Source organism: Carcharodon carcharias, chromosome 1 (genome assembly GCF_017639515.1).
Source record: "Carcharodon carcharias isolate sCarCar2 chromosome 1, sCarCar2.pri, whole genome shotgun sequence".
In the NCBI taxonomy this organism is placed as follows: domain Eukaryota; kingdom Metazoa; phylum Chordata; class Chondrichthyes; order Lamniformes; family Lamnidae; genus Carcharodon; species Carcharodon carcharias.
In genome coordinates, this window is record NC_054467.1 from 148,146,243 (window position 1) to 148,168,048 (window position 21,806).

General features: G+C 41.8%; 1 protein-coding gene across 4 annotated transcripts in view; it reads right to left on the reverse strand.

Moving 5' to 3' along the window:
• LOC121280888 (atrial natriuretic peptide-converting enzyme-like) overlaps positions 1–21,806 on the reverse strand; it is a 308,072-nt gene that overhangs the window by 285,932 nt on the left and 334 nt on the right. For 2 of the 4 annotated variants that reach the window (XM_041193240.1, XM_041193264.1), the window contains exon 2: positions 19,215–19,362. In XM_041193240.1, the coding sequence (XP_041049174.1) occupies positions 19,215–19,362 (148 nt within the window). Of the gene's footprint in view, positions 1–19,214; positions 19,363–19,806; positions 20,024–21,806 lie in introns of those variants that run through there. The other 2 variants (XM_041193253.1, XM_041193245.1) reach the window with 2 other exon arrangements.

Sequence of the window (21,806 nt, forward strand, 5' to 3'; positions counted from 1 at the left end):
GTCAACCACATTGCTGTGGGTCTGGAGTTACATATCGGCCAGATCAGGTAAGGACTACAGATTTCCTTCCCTAAAAGACATTAGTGAACCACATGGGTTTTTACAATACTCGACATGACATCATTAGACTTTTAATTCCAAATTTTTTTATCGAATTCAAATTCCACCATCTGCCGGGTCCCCAGAGCATTACCCTAGGTCTCTGGATTGCTAGTCTAGTGACAATACCACTAACACTCCATTCCTCCCCCACTTCCCTTACGTTAACTTTATTTTGCTTTGGTTCACTTATATTACTTTATGATTCTGGCCCTGACTTCCCCTTATTCCTACTGTTTCCTACTCAAATCAAAGTAGCTACTTCTTTAAAAATAATACGCTTTTCTAATTTACAGCTCCTTAAAGACACTCCTAAAAGCAATTTCCTCCCAACCAACGAACTTAGTTTTCCTGTGCTGTCACTGTTCAATTTTTTTTTCAAACTCAGCTCCGAACATGAGGTACACCCAGGTCCATTTTTGCTCAGTTGCTCCTGTTCCCAACTTAGAATAATTCCTATGTATCCCACACCTCTTCCCACCCCGTGCACGAATTCCCACGTGAGCCTAATTTGCTCCTCACTCAATCTCTGTCTTACTCCAGTGGTGTTGCCTGTCTCCTCGCACGTCCCCTACATCCTCAAAACCTCAACAGATTTTTCAAACATTAATTCCCTTTCATAGAACCATGTTGACTGGTTTAAATTATATTGACATACTTGAAAAGACAGGCTACTGGAAGCTCGGGGTCATGCTTGTGGACTGAACTGAGCTGTTTCGCAAAACGATCAACCACTCTGCCTCTCCCAATTCATACGTTCCAATAAAATACAATGTTAGGGAAAATAGTGCTTTCTTCACATCGCAGAGTTTCAATGCCACGTCCTACCACATATAGCCAGAGTATAGGGGCAGCCTAAACTTGGAGGACAGCAGATAATGTAATTACATCACTCAATCAATATAACTGGCGTGAGGCCAGTCATTTTGAGAGTCAAGTCTCATTTACATTAGAGCAGTGAGCACTGTTCTAGCAATCACAGACAGCATCCCGATCGAGGGGTTGGGAATTCTGGCAGCTCTGACGTGGAGACAAGCCAGAAATGTTATTCTGGGGCAGGCATTAGACATGCTTAGATACACAGATGGACCAGCAGTGGGCTGGACAATTCTGTGCAGCCAAGAGGAGCACTTATGCAAAATGAAAGGGAAAAAAAACCCTCATCTTTTGCCAAGTGGCCTGCAGTAGTTCCTTTAGGTTAGGCCACTCAACCCTTGGCACCTATGGGAGGATTATGCATGGTGCGAGTTCTAAAAATTGCATTCTGACCCTATGATATCATAGGACCCTAACTTGAACATTGGAATGAGGATCCCACCTGAAACAGATGGACAGTTGGGCTTCCCATACAGCGACACCTAGGAAAAGGGTGGTAGCTGGGAGTGTTGCATTAAGTAAAGTACTATTGTTTTCAGCTTGCTACCAGCCAGTTCCCTCCTAGCAGTGTAACTTAAAATCAGCTGTCAATAACATGAAAAGAAATGTAATTATTATGCAGATAAGTGGAAATTAATTATTTGTGCAATTGCCCTGCACATCACCAAGGCTTTATCAATGTTGTTCCAGAAAGGGAGAAAAAAGTGGGCAAAAAATTATCAACACAAAGGCTGTCCAAGTGAAAGATTTAGGATTAACTTAAGTTGTTTAATTTCACATTGGAGCATTTATTGGAAAATCCCCTCCCAGAAGGTCATTTGTCCTTGTAAATAGACATCAATGCAAAGTGCTACCCTCACACATGCTCCTATATCCAATTTTGCATTTAAAAGCCAGTCACATATGTGGGCTAGAATCAAATGCTGTTTGTTGTCTTACTTTGATTCTGTGATTCTATACATACTGCCAAGGATAATGTGACATAAAGAGCCATTGTAGAGCAAGGAAATCTTTCCTGTCTGTAAGTATATATTAGATTCATGCCTAAGACTATGAAACTTTTCAGACAATCCTATTCACATGGGAAACCTGAGTCCAAACAAACACACAACTCCTATTAATTGTTTAGTAATTAGTTGCATATACTTTAATGTAAGGGGTGCAGTGAATAAAGCAGTTGAACCAAGTGCACAGAGAGACACTTGGAAGTATGATATCATAGCTATTACTGAAACGTAGCTTAAAGATAGTCCGGAATGGCAGTTCAATATTCTGTTACTAGGTTTTCAGGCAGAATAGAGAGAGGGCAGGATTGCTACATCGGTTAAAGAAATCACAGCTGTGAGGAGGAATGATATGCTCGGAGGAGTATCAAATGAAGCCATATAGATTGAACTGAGGAACAAAAGAAAGGAACAATCAAATGGCTGGGAGTATAACAGAGGGAGATAGAAGAGCAAATGCCTAGGCAAATTGCTAAAAAGTGCAGAAATAATAGGGCAGTAATATTAACTGGGATAAATTATTGTTGGAAAAAGAGACATGTTGAAGCTTTTTGTCTGGCACTCATCAGCACACTTTTCAAGAATACTAATATAAGAGGAAAACAACGCAAATAGTGCCAGTGTGATGCTAGGTGTGTAGTCCATACAAAGACTGGTGGTTCGTATCAAACAACATGTCCCAGCCGCTGTTCGCAATGGGCAAAGTACAGACTGTACCCAAACAACCTGTGTTTGCAAAACTCAAAACACAGTCTCCAACTTTAGATGTGATTCCGCAATTGGACAACATTTGCTAAATAATCTTCAGTGTGCTAAGAATTACACTGATAACCAATTTAAGGTTTTCAGTTAGGCTTGAAGTGTGGCACATTTACGCTTACTGGAAGCTATGTATATTAATAAACAGGGCCCTGCTCTTTGCATACAGAAAGAACAGGTACACACATTGTGCCTGTTTCAGCTATACAAAATAAGTGACAGCCATTCACTGACGCATTCCTCAGGGCAATGCCTTGACCAATCAGAGTCAAGCTGCCTGGTTTAAATTTCAAACGATGCTTGGCAATTAACTGTCAGTCACCATCGCTGGTACATTCTCCATGGCAACGCCTCTACCAATCAGAGTTCCCTTGACAACCAATCGGCACTCTTTTCTCATACAGTATAAATTGTTGTTTTCCCTTTATATTGGTATTCTTGTGAAGTGTCTTGATGAGTGCGAGACGAAAAGCTTAGACATGTCAATTTTTTCAGCAATACTAAAGTTCAGTACTACCAAACAACAATTAAATATTAAGCTTTAGAGGACTCAGAATTCATAAAATTCATTTAGAAGAACTTCTTTTAAGCAAATATAAAACAAGCCCAACAAGTAAAAGGGCAGTTCTAAACTTAATTTTAGAGAATAAAGCTGGAGAGATGAAGGGGACATTGGTGGGAGAGTATTTTAGTGGCAGTGATCCTAATTCAATTAGATTTAGTAGTAGTTGTGGTAGTTGGTAGTTGGAGCAGTGAGAACCATTTAAGGAGGAGATAAAGAGGTTTCAGAACAAATACGTTCCCACAAAGAAATATGGTGCCACTCCAAAATCCAGACCCCCATGGATATCAGACAGAATACATAGTAGGAAAAAGAAAATTTATATCAGATGCCAAGAACTCAATACTGCAGAGCTTAGATAGATCATAAAAGTTACAGGGGTGAAATTAAAAAGGAAATTAGAAAAGCAGAGAGAGGACATGAAAACATATTGGCAAGTAAAAGCAAGGAAATCTCAAAGATGTTTCATAAACACATAAAAAACAAAAGGAAAGAGTAGGGCCAATTAGAAATCAAAAAGGTAATTTGCATGTGGAGGCACAAGATGTGGGTATGGTTCTTAATGAATACTTGGGGCTGGTTTATACAATAGAAGGGGATGAAACAGACATTGTAGTTAAAAGGGAGGAGTCTGAAATATGGATAGAATAAACACAGTGAGGGAGGAAATATTAAGTCTTTTAGCATCCTTAAAAGTGGATAAATTACCAGGTTAAGGTGAAATTTATTCCAGGTTAAGAGAAGCAAGGAAAAAATATAGCGGAGGCGCTGACCATCCTCTCTGGCTACGGGTGTTGCGCTGGAGGACTCTTAACATTGTACCATTGTTTACAAAGGGAGTTAGTAATCACAGGCCAGTCAGCCAAAACTCATGGGCAATTTTTTGCAAAAGTTTGTGATACAGTATAAATCGTCATTTGGAAATTATCATTAAGCAAAGATAGTCAAAATGAATTTGTTATGCCAGACTAACCAGATCTGCATTTTTTTGAGGAAATAACAAGAAAGGTCAATAAGATTAGAACATTTGATATAGTTACCTGGATTTTAGCAAGGCTTTTGACAAGGTACCACATGGTAGAATGGCTAAAGAATTGGAAGCTCAAGTAATCCAAGGGCAAGTTGGATCCAAAATTAACTCAGTGGATGAAGCAAACAGAAACGGTCAACGGGAGTTTTTGTGACTGGGAGGTCGTTTCCAGTGGTGCTCTGCAAGGCTCAACACTGGGTCCCTTGCTGTTCATGGTATATATCAATGATTCAGACTTAAAAATAGGGACATGATTAAGAAGCACACAGAATTTGCAAAAATCGGTTGATAGTGAGGAAGAAAGCTATCAACTGCAAGAAGTTAGGTCAAGTTAGCAGAAAAGTGAAAAATTGAGTTGAACTGGAGAAGTGTGGAGTAATGTATTTTGGGGAGACAAGCAAGGCATGAGAATACAAGCCTACCGATCCCACAGCTACCTCGACTACAGCTCCTTACACCCCGCTTCCTGTAAGGACTCCATCCCATTCTCTCAGTTACTCTTTCTTCCTATCTTGACTCCATTCTCTCTCCCCTTGTCCAGTCCCTTCCCACCTACATCCGTGATTCCTCTGACACCCCACGTCACAGCAACAATTTCCAGTTCCCTGGTCCCAACCGTCTCCACTTCACCATGGACGTCCAATCCCTTTACACCTCCATCCCCCACCAGGATGGTCTGATGGTCTCCGCTTCTTCCTCAAACAGAGGCCCGCACAATTCCCATCCACCACTACTCTCCTCCGTCTGGCTGAACTTGTTCCCTCACTGAACAATTTCTCCTTAAACTCCTCTCACTTCCTCCAAATAAAAGGTGTGGCTATGGGTATCCACATGGGCCCCAGTTATGCCTGTCTCTTTATGGGGTATGTGGAACATTCCTTGTTCCAATCTTACTCCGGCCCCCTCCCACAACTCTTTCTCTGATACATCGATGATTGCTTCGGTGCTGCTTCATGCTCTTGTCTGGACCTGTAAAAATTTATTAATTTTGCTTCCAATTTCCACCCCTCCATCATTTTCATGTGGTCCATCTCTGACATTTCCCTTCCCTTCCTTGACCTCTCTGTCTCAATTTCTGGTGATAGACTGTCCACCAATATTCATTACAAGCCTACCAATTCCCACAGCTACCTTGACTACAGCTCCTCACACCCTGCTTCCTGTAAGGACTCCATCCCATTCTCTCAGTTCCTTCGCCTCCGTCGCATCTGTTCTGATGATGCCACTTTCAAAAACAGTTCCTCTGACATGTCTTCCTTCTTCGTTAACCGAGGTTTTCAACCCACAGTGGTTGACAGGGCCCTCAACTGTGTCTGGCCCATTTCCCGCGCATCCACCCTCCCACCTTCCTCTCCGTCTCAGAAACATGATAGGCTTGTCCTCACTTATCACCCCACCAGCCTCCACATTCAAAGGATCATCCTCTGCCATTTCCGCCAACTCCAGCATGATGCCACCACCAAACACATCTTCCCTTCAACCCCCCCAGTGGCATTCCACAGGGATTGTTCCCTCCGGGACACCCTGGACAACTCCTCCATCACCCCCTACACCTCAACCCCCTACCATGGCACCTTCCCATGCAACTACAGAAGGTGTAACACCTGCCCCTTTACTTCCCCTCTCCTCACCATCCACGGGCCCAAACACTCCTTTCAAGTGAAGCAGCATTTCACTTGCACTTCCCTCAATTTAGTCTACAGGATTTGCTGCTCCCAATGCGGTTTCCTCTACATTGGAGAGACCAAACGCAGACTGGGTGACCGCTTTGCAGAACACCTGCGGTCTGTCTGCAAGCATAACCCAGACCTCCCTGTCACTTGCCATTTCAACACTCCACCCTGCTCTCATGCCCACATGTCCATTCTTGGCCTGCTGCAATGTTCCAGTGAAGCTCAACGCAAACTGGAGGAACAGCACTTCATCTTCTGACTAGGCACTTTACAGCCTTCCGGACTGAATATTAAGTTCAACAATTTTAGCTCATGAATTCTCTCCTCCAGCCCCACCCCCTTTCTGATCCCCCTTTTTTTCCAATACCTTATATAGATTTTTCTTTTCCCACCTATTTCCATTATTTTTAAATGTATTTCCATCCATTGTTTTATCTCTACCTTTAGCCTATTTCGATCCCTTCGTCCCATCCCACCCCCACTAGGGCTATCTGTACCTTGCTCGTCCTGCTTTCTACCCTCAATGTCACCTATTAGCACATTCCTTAGATAATATCACCACCTTCAACACCTCTTTGTCCTTTTGTCTATGACATCTTTTGGCAATCTCCACCTATCACTGGCCTCTATCCAGCTCTACCTGACCCACCCCCCCTTAAAACCAGCTTATATTTTACCTCTTTTCTATTTTTCCTTAGTTCTGATAAAGAGTCATACGGACTCGAAACGTTCACTATGTTCCTCTCCGCAGATGCTGTCAGACCTGCTGAGTTTTTCCAGGTATTTTTATTTTTGATGAGAATACAGTAAGTCCTCACTTACTGGGTCCCTTGCTGCTACTGTTTTGTTCCTGAAAATAGTGACTTTAAGCAAAACAAGTTTAAGCAATCAGATTTTCCCATTAAAACTAATTTAGAAACAGTAGTTAGGTTCTATAGGATCTTTCTTATCAGAAAAAAAATTGAAACATTATACTCTGTAAGTGGAAATATTTTACATTGCTAAATTCCTATGTTGATAAATGAAATAACTATTAAAATAAAATAAATTAAAAGTTATAAAAAAAAAGTAACTTTCTACTTATCTTCCGCGCACTGTGGATCCTCCTCGCCACTGATTCTGCTTCTCAAGCCTTGCCCCATATCTCACTCTCTGACTCTCCTGGTCACTGCAGACCATTCTCCTTCCTGATCTTTTAACTTGTGGTTTCTCTTGTTCCCCAACTTACCCTCTTGCTGCTGACCCTCCGACTTGCAGCCTCTGCTGCTCCCTGATTCACTCTCGCCAAACCCTCCCGCTCCCTGACTCTCCTGCTCACCACTTCACCTGCGTTCTCGTTCAAGGTCCAGATCCAGATCTGATACAAAGCAGAGCTCCAAGCTTGTGAAAATGCAGGTGCAGAAATGCTGAGCTGGGGCTGTCGTAATACACGGTTCCGAAGAAGAGTCATACGGACTTGAAACGTTAACTCTGTCTTTCTCTCCACAGATGCTGTCAGACCTGCTGAGCTTTCCAGCACTTTTTGTTTTTGTTTCAGATTTCCAGCATTTGCAGTATTTTGCCTTTATCTGATATAATACATGTTTTTTAAAATGCTCCTGATCATCACTTCCTCTCCTGAACCTTCGGTCTGGAGGTGAACAGCAAGAGACAGGAAGAGCAGTTTCGACATATGTCTTTAATACAAATCACATTTAAAAAAAGTGGTGGAGCTAGGACCTGGGGGGGGGGATGTAACTGCAGTGAGGAGTGACGGACATGTGTGTAGCAGACAGCGATATGGTGCGAAAGTAAACTGATTCCTGGTTTCACACACTATTCTATGCATTCAAAAGAAACACAGATTATAACAGTCCCAGTCGGCACTCCTGCACCGTCTGGACCACACTTTCACAACTACGGAGCTCTGGCTTCAGATCAGATGTGGATCAGAACCTAGGACCTTCCTGGTACTGAAATACAGGTTCAAGAGAGAGAAGCGGCAAGCAGGAGAGTCAGGGCACAGTAGAGGCTACAAGTTGGAGGGTCAGCAGCAAGAGAAAGGCTCACCATCACCTTCTCAATGGCAATTAGAATGGGCAATAAGTGCTGGCCTAGCCAGCGACATCCACATCCCGTGAACAAATAAAGAAAAAGTAAAGGAATGTGGTAGGCCATTCCAAAATGGCACTGATTGAGTCATGCGGCCCTATGTCAGATTGGCAGGAACCGACTTTAAAACAAATCTTGCAATGTTGAAAGGGAAGCCAAAACCTAGGCTGAGCCTTCCAAGCGGCGCGAGTGCAATGCCGCTGCTTGTAAAAATTCTCCCAACCCGACACTTCTGCGCATTTCTTCCGGGTCTTCTGATCCTGGTTGTCAAAGAAATGCACAGAAATCCCCCACTGAAATCCATTGGAGCGGAGTAGAATCGGGGGAAGAGAGGGCGTGCCCCCTTTTATGGCGCTAGCTGCTGTATTCTGCTAAGTATTTAATTGTCCAGTCTTTTAAAGGATGCTAGTGGATGAATGGGTGAACAGGTGAATGGGTGAGGTGGGTGAGTGAATCATTGGGTCGGGGGGGTGGGGGGGTGGGTGGTGGGTAGTCAGCTGCTCAGGGGGTAGTCCAGGTGGTTGGGGGGTAGTCGGGTTGGGTTGGGGGGCAGTCAGATGTCCAAAGAGGGGTTCAATTTTGTCAGGGCATGAGGGGTTAGCTGGGTTGGGTCAGGAGGTACTGGGATCCGTTCGGGGTCGGGGCGGGCGGTGGTAGTCAGGTCAGGGATTAGTCTGGTGATAATCGCGTCTGGCAGGGGCTGTAGTCGGATTGGTGGGATGGTTGGGTGGTCAGTGAGGTAATCAGGTCAAGCTGGGGTTGGGGGCAGAGGCTAGTCAGCTGGTTGTGGAGGTTGGGGTGTGATTGAGGGGGTGGTGTCAGTTGTGGAGTTATCTAGGTGTTAGACCAGGTTTTAAAATGTCTAACATTTCCTGGGTAACTATCCACAGATCTGTCCCAAGTCTCTGACTCTAGTCAGAGTTGGAGACATCCGTGGAGGGTCTGGGAGAACAGGGAATTGCCCATCAGCAGTTGAAACTTCCAAGGAAATTCCCACATAGGTCAGCACTTCAGGCCATCCACAAGGTCCTGATGCATATCTTCCGTTGAATTGGAAGCTCATGTAATCCAAGGGCAAGTAATAAATTGGATCCAAAATTAACTCAGTGGCAGGAAGCAAACTTTGTACTTCCAACAATCTGGAGACCAGAAGATTTGGAATCTAGTCAGGTGGGAATTTGAATGTTCAGTTGTGAGTGACTTGAAGGGAGAGGTTTTTCTAGGAAATCATGCAGAAGAAAATGAAATTGGCAGAAGTTAAGTGGTGGTGAGGGATAGAAGGAAGTGGTTACATATCGCCTTGTCAATGATTGAGGCCTTGGGAATGGTGAAGCCACAGGAATGAATTCAATACTGCATTTTATATATTATTTTATATTATTAACATAATAAAATATCCCAAAGCACTTCACAGCAGAGTTATCCAACAAGATTTGACACTGAGCCACACAAGGAGATATTAGGACAAGTGGCCAAATGCTTGGTCTTTGAAGAGTGTCTTAAAAGAAGAGAAAGAGATAATGAGGTTTAGGGGAGAATTGCAGAGCTTAGGGCCCTCTCAGCTGAATGCATGGCCACCAATGGTGAAAGGAATAAAATTGGGGTGTGTAAAAGACCAGAGTTGAAGGAGCGCAGAGATCTTGGAGGCAGCTACAGAGACAGGATGGGGCAAGGACATCGAAGGATTTGAAAACAAGAATTTTAAAATTGAAAAGTTGGCAGGCAAGGAGTCAGTATAGGTCAGTGAGCCATATGTAATGGTTGAACAAAGAATAATTTCCTTGTTCAATGTATTCAAGATAGTGTACAAAAATGTTTTTGAAGAAATATTTTTGTTTTCCCCCACTTTTGGTCCTGACCCTGAACTGTGTGTAATATTGGTTAGATAAATCCACATGTGGATTATGGGAACTATACACTGTAAGGCTTTACATACAATGATTTTATAGACACACAGCAAGTTAATATAGCAGAGCCAATCACTGGAATTGGAACAAGGATGTTCACCCTGATTGGCCCTGTTTTGCACCTTCACTTACACAAGCAGCATTGCAAATTACAATAAAAAGTATTCTGACTTATTTAGTGGGAAATCTAAAATGCTGTTGCTTAGGAACAATCACGGAGGAATCAGACATGCAAAGAGTTGCATACAGACCTGGAGGAGGCATCTGGCAGAGTTTAGAGAGGGGGAGGCAAGTAACTATGACAGCGCAAATCCTCAAATTAAGGTTTGGATTGTGAGTATTTGAACCCAGACTTACACTTGCCTTTATATTTACATCTGTTTTTCAAATAGGAAATTGATAGTGATCTAACTACAACTGAATAAAGCCAATAGAATGTTGAACTACATAGCCAAAACAGCAAAGTATTAAACAGAAGGAATCGTGACTAAACTGTATAGACCACCTCGAGTATGATATACAATTCCAATCATGACAAAAGAAAGGAATGCATTTATAAAGCACCTCACTTTTGAAGTGTAGGCACTGTTGTAATATAGGAAAACATGGGAACCAATTTGTACAAAGCAGGATCCCCAAAACAACAATAAGACAAATGGCCAGATAATATGCTTGAATAATGTCGGTTGAGGGATAAATACCAGCCAGGAGACCAGGGAGAATTCCCCTCATCATTTTAAAATAATGCTGTTGGATCTTTTCCATCCACCGAAAGAGAAAACCTAGGGTCTCAGTTTAATGTATTGTCCAAAAGATGCTATCTCTGATAGTGCAGTACTGAAGTAGTGCATCAGCCTAGATTCTGTGTTTAATTCTTTGGAATGTGACTTGGAATCACAACCGAATCACTTTTTTGACCTCTCTCTGTAATTTTCTTCATATCCTACAAGCCTTTTAGATCTCTGCACTCCACCTATTCTGATCTCTTGGGTATTCCAGATTTTAATCACTTCATCATTGGCAACAGTGCCTTAAACTGCCAAGGACATAAGCTTTGGACACCCTCCCTAAGCCTCTCTGCTTCTCTTTCCTTCTTTAAGGATCTATCCTTGGCACCACCCACATGTTTCCAGGTCTATCTTACCATCACCTATCTCAATTCTTCCATTGTTTTAAAATGATCCAACAGCTTATCTGACATCCAGTACTGGACCAGCAGAAATTTCTCCCAAATAAATATTGGGAAGACTGAAGCCATTGTTTTCAGGCCCTGCTCCAAATTCAGTTCCCTAGATACTGACTCCATCCCTCTCCCTGGCACAAATCTGATATAAGCCAATCTGTTCGCAGCCTTGTCCTCACATTTGATCCCGAGATGAGCTTCCAAACTCATATTCATGCCATCACTAGGACCGCCTATTTCCACCTCTGTAAAATCATCTAAGTTTACCAGCCTTAGTTCATCTGTTGCTGAAACCCTCATTCATGCATCTATTCCCTTTAGACTCAACTACTGCAATGCACTCCTGGCTTTCTACATTCAATCCTCCATAAACTTTAGATCATCCCAAACTCTGCTACCGATGTCTTAACTTGCAGAAAATCCAGCTCCATTATCATCTTCTTAGGCAGTCCCTTGGGATCAAGGATAACTTGCTTCCATTCCGCTTCAATGGGTGACAAGTCCATTGCATGACCTGCAGACTCTGTCACATGCGGGGGAGTTGGCGCTTGAAGGGTCGGGCAGGTGAAGTGTTTGGAGGTTTGTGCACTCTCTCTCTCTCTCCTACTTTGCCTCTGTGTGCTCCTAACAAAGCCTCTCGAAGCATTCGCTGTCTTTCTGAATTAATCTTCTCCACTTTGGTCTGGGACTCTCATGTGGGGATATTTGATCTCTTCAGGGATGCTTTGATGGCATCTCTGAAGCCTTTCCACTGTCCTCCTGGGAGGCTCCTGCTGCAATTAAATTCAGAGTAGAACAATTGCTTCAGGAATCTGGTGTCAGGCATGTGAACAACATGTCCCAACCAGCAGAGCTGGTTTGAATGCTTTGCACCTCAATGCTGGGCATAATGGCATGAGAGAGGATGCTGCTGGTGGACCACTTTTCTTGCCAGCAGATTTGGAGGATCTTGCAAAGGCACCATTGGTGGTACGTTTTCAGTGGCTTGAGGTGCCTTCTGTAGGTTGTCCAAGTTTCTGAAGCACATAGGAGTGCAGGGATCACTGTTGCCTGGTAAACTATGACCTTAATCTTGGGTCTGAGATCCTGATCCTCAAATACTCTTTCCCTCAGTTGGCCAAAGGCTGAGCTGGCACATTGGAGGCGATGATGTCTGCTTTTGTCGAGGAAAAGCTCCCAAGATATGGAAAATGATCTACATTTTCCAGGATCTCATAGTTGATCTTAATCGACAGCGTTGTGTTGTGGGAACTTTCACCCATTATCACTCCTGGGCTTGTTGACCTACATTGGCTCCCAGTAAAGCAACATTTTGATATTCAACTTCTCATTCTTGATATCAAATCCCTCTATGTCTTTGCACCCCTCTCCCCCTGAAATCTCATCAGCCCCACAACCCTCTGAGGTATCTGCACTCCTCTAATTCTGGCCTCTTTTGCATCCCCAATTTTAATCATTCTACCATTGATGATCATGCATTCAGCTGCCTAAGCCCCAAGCTCTAGAATACCCTTCCTACACCTCTCTGCCTCTATACCTTGCTTTCCACCTTGAAGACACTCCTTAAAACCTACCTCTTTGACCAAGTGACCTAATTCTTCTTATGTGCTTCAGTGTCATACTTTGTTCTATAACACACCCAAGCAGCACCTTGGGACATTTCATTACATTAAAGGTGCTATGTAAGTATAAATTGTTGTTGTTAAGACATCCCTTAAAAACTACCTCTTTGCCCAAGCTCTTGTAAATCACCTTGGGATGTTTTATTACCTTAAAGGAGTTTCATAAATGCAAGTTGCTGTTGTCGGTGAGAATTTTATTATTGAGTCAAGACTAACATAAAGAAACATTGAAACACTGGAGAGAGTATTGAGAAGAACCGAGAGTGGACGACTAGTATCAAAGGCCTGAGTTATGGGGACAGCCTGAAGAGACTTAAGCTTTTCATGCTGTAAGAGAAACATCGAAGAGATCACTTTATACTAGAAACTAAAAGTAGTTTAGGGGAATGAAAAATTTAAATCTGGAATATTATTTTAAATTAAATTGCAATAATATGACAAGTGGGCACAGTTTCAAATTACTGGAAGATAAATTTAGGAGTGATATCAGGAAGTTTTTCGCATGGAGTGATCAGCACTTGAAATAGACTTCAAGATAGAAAATTCTGGTATGTTTTAAGAAACAATTGGCAGGGGTAGAGGGACCATAAAATCTTTCTGGATGCCTGAATTAAGATAGGCCACATAACCTTCTCATCTATAAATACCTTATGATATTGTAAATAAAAATCACAACGTCAATAGTCAAAACATGTGAGAAACTCCAGGACTTTAATTTACATAAATGATAAGCATTTATAGAAGTGGAAATTATTCTTGTAGTAGATTCCAGACATTTTACAGCAAACAAAAATTAAGTAATGGCAAACAAATGGAATCAAACTAAAAATGGATAACATGAAAAATCTGCAGAATTGGTAAAGTGGGCTCTGCTGTTGAAGATATTTTGAAACATAATTCTGACATAAGCGCGTGTACTGTTAAAATTACATTTTTGATTTGAAAAATGTTATGGTTCTTCCTCCAAAGAGTTTGCTTTTTCAAAAAAGACAAGACTGTAAGTGATTAGCTCTGGCTTTCTCCTTAATGTCTGGAGTTTCTTTATCATAAATGGAAATACATCAACATATCACGATAACTGTCATTCACTGCTGCATGACTCTAAAGATTATTTGACTCATTGGGTTAATTTGCTGATTGTCAACTGTTGGTGACCACCCTCGCCGGCTGGTTGCACCAGTCAGAAATTTGGGCTTGCACTTCCCTATGATGTTGTAATCATTACGATGACATTCCCAATTTGTACTATGGCAGGTGAAGCTCTATACTGGCAGTGCAGATACATAAAGTTATCCCTAGTATTATCAAGTCTTGTTGTCTTATTGACCAAAGGTCACAGGGCACAAATCTTGGACAAGTGACTTCAAACATTTTCATGCATGCACAAAAACAAGCAGGAAATATTTCTGGCAGTAAGTTGGGAGTAAATGTAGGTTTGATATAGTATACCCATGTCTATACAAAGAACCCAACCAAAACAATAGAAAACAAACAAAGAAATCATCTTGATGGTACATATCACTGTCGAAGCTCAGATAAATGTCCGATCACACCAATGGTGCCAGGAGGATGATCCATCTCAGCCTCCTCCAGAGGTCCCCAGCATCATGGATGCCAGTCTTCAGCCAATTCAATTCACTCCACGTGATATCAAGAAACAGCTGAAGGCACTTGATACTGCAAAGCCTACAGACCCTAACAACACCCTGGCACTAGTACTGAACTAGTCGTGCCCCTAGCCAAACTATCCCAGTACAGCTACAACACTGGTAACCACCCAGCAATGTGGAAAATTGCCAAGTATGTCTTGTACACAAAAAGCAGGACAAATCCAACCCAGCCACTTCCTGCCCTATTAGTCTACTCACAATCATCAGTAAAGTGATGGAACATGTCACCGACAGTGCTATCTCAGCAATAACCTTATGCTCAGTTTGGGCTCTCCCAAGGCCACTCAGCTCCTGACCTCATTATAGTCTTGGGCCAAACATGGACAAAAGAGCTGAACTCAAGAGTGGGGGTGTGAGACTGACTCCCTTTGACATCAAAATAGCATTTGACCAAGTGTGGCATCAAGAAGCCCTAGCAAAACTGAAATAAATGGGAATCAGGGGGAAAACTTTCCACCGGTTGGAGTCATACCCAGCACAAAGGAAGAGTGTTGTGGTTGTTGGAGGTCAATCATCTCAGTCCTGGGACACCACTGCAGGAATTCCTCAGGGTAGTGTCGTAGGCCCAGCCAACTTCAGCTGTTTCAACAATGACCTTCCCTCCATCATAAGGTCAGAAGTGGGGATGTTCGCTGATGATTGCATAATGTTCAGCACCATTTGCAACTCTTCAGATATTGAAGCAGTCCACGTCCATTTGCAGCAAGACCTGGACAATATTCAGGCTTGGGCTGATTGGGCAAGTTACATTCGTGCTATCACGTGTCAGGCAATGACCTTCTCCAACAAGAGAGAACCTAGCCATCTCCCTTTGACATTCAATGGCATTACCATCATTGAATCCCCACTATTAACATCCTGGGGGTTACCATTGATCAGAAACTAAACTGGACTAACCACATAAATGCTGAGGCTACAACAGCAGGTCAGAGAGTGGGAATTCTGCAGACAGTAATTCACCTCTTGACTCCCCAAAGCCTGTCCACCATCTACAAGGCACAAGTCAGGAGTGTGATGGAAAACTCTCCACTTGCCTGGATAAGTGCAGCTCCAACAACACTCAAGAAGCTTGACATCATTCAGGATAAAGCAGCCCACTTGATTGGCACCCCCCATCCACCACTTTCAACATTCACTCCCTCCACCCGTGATGCACAATAGCAGCAGTGTGTACTATCTACAAGAAGTACTGCAGCAACTCACTAAGGCTCCTTTGGCAGCACCTTCCAAATCCGCGACCTCTACCACCTAGAAGGACAAGGGCTGCAGAAGCATGGGAACCTCACCACCTGCATGTTCCCTCCAAGCCACACACCATCCTGACTTAGAACTATATCGCTGTTCCTTCACTGTCACTGAGTCCTAATTCTCAAACTCCCTTCCTAACAGCACTGTGGGTATTCCTATAACACATGTACTGCAGCAGTTCAAGGCAGTGGCTCATCATCACCTTCTCAAAGGCAATTAGGAATGGGTAATAAATGCTGCCCTAGCCAGTGGCGCCCACATCCCATGAACAAATTATATATTTTTAAAATGAAAGCACTCATTGTCCTTTGAAAACAGCCAGCAGATCTGATCAAAGAAAGCGACAAGACTCTACTCTTAACAATTACACAAGTTGCGTACTTAAGATTATTCAAAAAATCATCTATTACCAATTTCTTAACAAGATGCGTGATCAGAGCTTTTCTTAAGCAAGAACTGCAATATTTTATGGTCACTTTAATCCTATATTGATAAATGTTCACTGCATTTAAATAAGTTAGAATAATAGCTTTGAATTAGTACAATCATCACAAAATGTATTAAGTTCTTTTATGTTCAAGGTAATTATTAACTACTTAAGTCTATTGTTAAACGCCATTTTATGTCATTCATTTAGCCACTTTATTAAACTGAAATGGCTGCATTTTAGCTTCAACTGCATCAGACACATACCATCACCATTTTTAGAGTTCCATAGGTTCGCCACTCCAGGAATTTATAGTTTTGCAAATAACAAACCTTGATTCACCCATGTTTGACACATTTCACGAAAACAAACAAAACATAATACATATACATAGTATTGAAATCTTAATTCTGGAATATTCAGACCAAACTTCTTGTAACTTTTATTCAGAAGTGGGAGATGGTTACCATTTTAAGATAAGAAGACTTAGATATAGTGTTACGAAAATGGGACTTTACAAGATGGTTATGTTTTAAAATGTCTTTTTTAACTCAAGGTAAAACAGAATGTTCAGGATGCAGGAGGTCACCATTCTAAACCTCAGCCTGGAGCGAGGCTCCTGTGATCTGGCTGCCATGGAAAAAAACGCAAATTGAAACCTATTCAAAATCAAGTGACAGTTTTCGCATCTTGACACAGGAAAGGGGCAACTGCTTTTGGATACCGAGACACCAAGACAGAGAGACAATGCAGCTACTGTGAAGATTGTTTTTGTGTTAGCAACCAAACAGGATGCTGCTGTGAGCTGGTTCTCTGTTCAAAAAGAGGGCGGAACAGACGCGACTTATGGATATTTAAGGCTGAGGTGGGTCTTACTGGTGGAAATTGGATTGAAGAGACTCAGGTTGAGTGGACTGACTTTCAAAGGACACTGGAAACTACAAACTGGCATAGCAGGGAGAGATGAGCCTGCTGAAAAGCTCAGAATAACTGCTGACTCATCCTTGTAATGCTATATATCTACCAGAAGTGAGGTGAACAGCAAAAGGAGTTGTAAGACGTATCTTGATGGCATCAGTTAATTAACTCAAAAATGGCTTTTCTTTAGCTTGATATACTAGTTGCCAGTTAAGTAATGTTTGATTTTGGTTGATTGCAGTTTGCTTGTTACAGCCTAAGTCTTAAATTGTGAAATGTTGTCCTTCAGTTTATTTCTGTTGGTCACTGAGAAATTCAGTTTTTTTAAAGTTATAGGTCACTAAGGAAAAAAAAGATAGGGTTATGCTGCAATCACAAACAATTTGACAACTAGCCCATTGTATGGTTATTTTCTTTATTTCTATATCATACATTAATTACAAAATATTATAGTGGGTCCATCGCAAGACAAGTAAATTTTATTTTAAGATTTTGGCCAGGAATTTTAATAATGCAAATGGAATTATTTAATTTTCAGAATTGGTGTTCAGCATAGGGAACTGGTGGCTTTGCAAAACAGAATTAAATTGTGCCATTGGATAGCACAACACCTATATCCTTCTAGAACTGAGAAATAGTATTATCCATCACATATTAAAAAGAAACTTAATTTTCCTATTTGAGAAAATATTCCTGTAAACTATATATTTAAATCTTAGAACATGAACATTTCTGACCTTCAACATCAGTTCCTCTTTAGCTCTGAAGAAGTCATACAGACTCAAAACGTTAACTCTGTTTCTCTCTCCACAGATGCTGCCACACCAGCTGAGTTTTACCAGCATTTTCTGTTTTTATATCAATTATTATGCTGTTGCAATTCATGATGTTGCAAAGTTACACATCATTACAACATGTTCTCCTTATTAACCTTTGCAGTCTGCTCTCTTGAGATACACTAGCAGGCATTTTTCACAATGCAAACATTGAGAATCATGGAGGAATATATATGACATTATACAACATGGCAAATGGGAGGGGTGCAATACAGGTGGGTATAGGTTCCTTTTTTGTTGGTTCGGGAATAAATCCATTAATGTATGCCATGGCCACATGCCGGCTCAGAACCAACAGATGAGTTCACTTTGTTCATCCCAACCTTACAGTTTTCCACGATTTATGGGTTTTGGTTCATAGGAGCTTCATTATGCAGCTTGAAGAACTAAAACAGATTTCACACAGACCCGCGAAGACAGCACCAACCACAGTAACTACAGGCTAAAAACTTCCAGTAAGTCTGCATGTTACCTTCCTGGATTAAACACCAGTTATTAAAAGATCTTGGATAGGAATAGTATTGTCTTGTTCACACAAAGCTATGTTTTTGGGGCCACCATTAACTAGAATTTATGGACTCTTAGATATTCAAACGCATTTTGAAACATCAAAACTAAAGCAAATAACTAGCTACAATTTTGTTTACTAAGTAATTTACTATATTAATCTTTTTCATAATTATATCATGTTATATGGCGTACCTTGAGACTGGAAACTGCGTCAGGGACTGACTATTGAATTCAACAAGATCTTGAACTCCCTCCTCCAACCCCACCCCCTTTCCGTTTCTTCCTCCTTCCTTTTGTTTTTTTCCAATAATTTATATAGATTTTTCTTTTCCCACCTATTTCCATTATTTTAAATCTTTTATGCCCTGCTAGTCTTTCCACCCCACCCCCACTAGAGCTGTACCTTGAATGCCCTGCCATCCATTCTCAATTAGCACATTGGTTTAGATAATATCACCACCTTCAACACCTCTTTGTTCCTTTGTCTGTGACATCTTTTGATTATCGGCTCCTATCACTGCTTGCTTGTCCCTACAACCACACCACCCCCCCCCCTCCACTTCTCTCCCCCCACCTTAAACCAGTTTATATTTCACCCCTTATCTAATATTCACTCAGTTCTGTTGAAGGGTCATGAGGACTCGAAACGTCAACTCTTTTCTTCTCCGCCGATGCTGCCAGACCTGCTGAGTTTTTCCTAGTAATTCTGTTTTTGTTTTACATATAAATACCCTACGTTCTCACATGCACATATACATAATACAAGCACAGTCACCGACAAATATTGAAAGCACCTTACCTACAAATGCCAGGAGGATTACTAGCACACAGATGAAAGCGCAGACACATGGAATAAGTATTAACAGCAGGAGGCGGAGGTGCTTGACTGATCCCAGCTTCTGAGGACAAGCATCCCCCATGTTGTCTTCATCTGTCCCCAACACCTGCTTCAGTTAGAAAGAATAAAGGCATTAGTAAATTCAGCAACACAGAAGCTACAAGTTCATACGCACCGAGCTCAGAAAAAACGAAAGTACTTTCGCGTGATTTGGCATAACTGTACAATCTTCAGTGATCCACACCTGTAGAACGGTTTTCCAGTCAACATTAGTGTTAAGTAGGCAAAAATCAGGTTTTAATCATTTGAACTGACCACTGAATAATAATTGTAATTAAGATAAACGGAACCAGAAAACCGCGCCGATACCGTGTGGTGTGCAACATCTGCAACACAAAATCCAGTTAGAGATTCATGTTTGGAGAGCAGACTGGGGCTGATTTTCACGGTGCCAGTAAAATCTGGATGAAAGAGCCAGTTTCTAATCCTTAACTGCACTCTTCCAGCTGTATCGCACTGGTTCCGAATATCCCTCTACCTTGCGCTGTCTCACCCTCTGGTTGCCGGTACCGCGGACCAATCATTCCAGGAACTTCTCCGGGCACGATTCCCCCGATAGCTCCAACGATCACAGCGTCGCTAGGAACGCTCTCCAAGAAGACAAGACATTGAGCCGCTAATGACCTACGCGAGCGGACGATCGGATCAGGCTTTATGGTTTATCATGGTTTGCTTTTCAACCCCAGTGAAAAGAACCTGCTTCGCCTCAATTCCCAAGTCGGACTCTCACTCTCAGCCGGCCGCCAATGTAGCATCAAGTTGGAGCTCCCGCAGGGTCCTAATGCCACAGGCAAACTTTCTAACTCTCAGAAAACTAACTATCCAACTCCCATCGCAAGCAGCACGAGAGCCGCTTTCAGAAATTACATCTCGTATCGTCATGAACAAGAAAGCCGCGCGCTCGCTAAGTTAACTTTCTCCACAAATGTTGTGCACCAAATTGTGATCCCGATTATATCTTTTAACATTCACCCAAAGAGATTACAGATGTAAATTATGTTTAATATTCATATCTTTTAGGTGCACATTTTGAAGGCACAAGAATAAAAATATTCACTATTGTGACATTATCTTTTGATCAGGCACAAGGTAGAATGTGGCGGGAATTTCTTGCAGAAACCTGTCAGTAATTCTTCACCACCTGAAAGTTCCCCTCCAAGTCACTCACCGTCCTGACTTGGAAATATATCACCGTTCCTTCACCCTCGCTGGGTCAAAATCCTGAACTCCATTCCTCAATGTTGATCTTGCCAACAACCGCCAAGAATGAATAAAACGGCCCAATTTCTGGCTACCAATTTAATACCAGCATTTATTTGCATTCAGGCTTTTCACTGCGGCAGCAAATAATCAGGAATTTGACATCTTGCGCAAATTGCGTTATTTTTATATTTGAGGAATGGGTCATGGGTCAGATCTTTGAAGTCAGACATTGGAACAACCACCCGGCAGCAGAAGCCAAGTGGGACACCTCATGGTCAAGAGAGCAGCTTGCAAGGGCAGCTGGAACACGAGTCTGCTAGTCCACACTATACATCGGGAGTGGAAAATTTAGCATTTAGAATAATGTTAAATTTACAGAATATATGCCCGGGACAGAAAAAGCAGCGAGCTTTTTGAAAAAGCCCTAAGAAAGTTTATTTCAAACTTAGATTGAAGAAACAATCCTGATGAACACAGTTTTCTTCGGGCAGTAAGTGCACAGGATCGGAATTTTGCTGTTTGGATAGAACACTGGATAAAAGCATACAAAGAGTGTGCCAATTTATGCTTTTGGAGTCACCAGACAGAACTACATTTGCATTTTAAAGAGGCAAAGTTTACACAACAATAAAAATAACCTGGGCAAAATGAGAATTTAGAGAAACAAAATTAAGCTATCATATCAGGTCTTGTTTTAAACCTGAAACTTAAAATGGGACTCAAACAGTCACTGGAAATTCCATTCCTGATATTAGGCGTTAAATATTTTGCCAAATACTGTATCCAACTATACAGAACACGAGGCAAAGTAAGTTAATGTCTGTTCTGTTACTCTAAGTGCGCGTTGTTATTCTTTATTCCATTGTCTGATGTAAATTCAGATGGACAAACATACCAAATAAATAAAGCCCAGTTATTCGCCACATTTAAAAAAAAATGTCGGTCTACTTACATTCCTCCCAACGAGCATGGAGCACAAAAGTAGTTGATGTTAGTCTGAAAGTGTTACGCAAACAGGCAGCACCACCTGTTAACAGGACTGAACAATTCCAAACCAGAGGAATAGACTCATTTACACTGAACCCACTTTACCAACCCTAACAAACATTTACATAATCTACCTAATAATTTTCTGGATCTGATGTATTTATATCTGAAGTTACACTTTACAGAGTCTAAATGTTTTGCCAAATCATTTAACTCACATGTACAATTTCTATTTGATTCCCGGTTGCAGTTCCTTCACAATCCAAGTATTTAATAAATTTTGCACCTCCCGAGCGAGAAAAG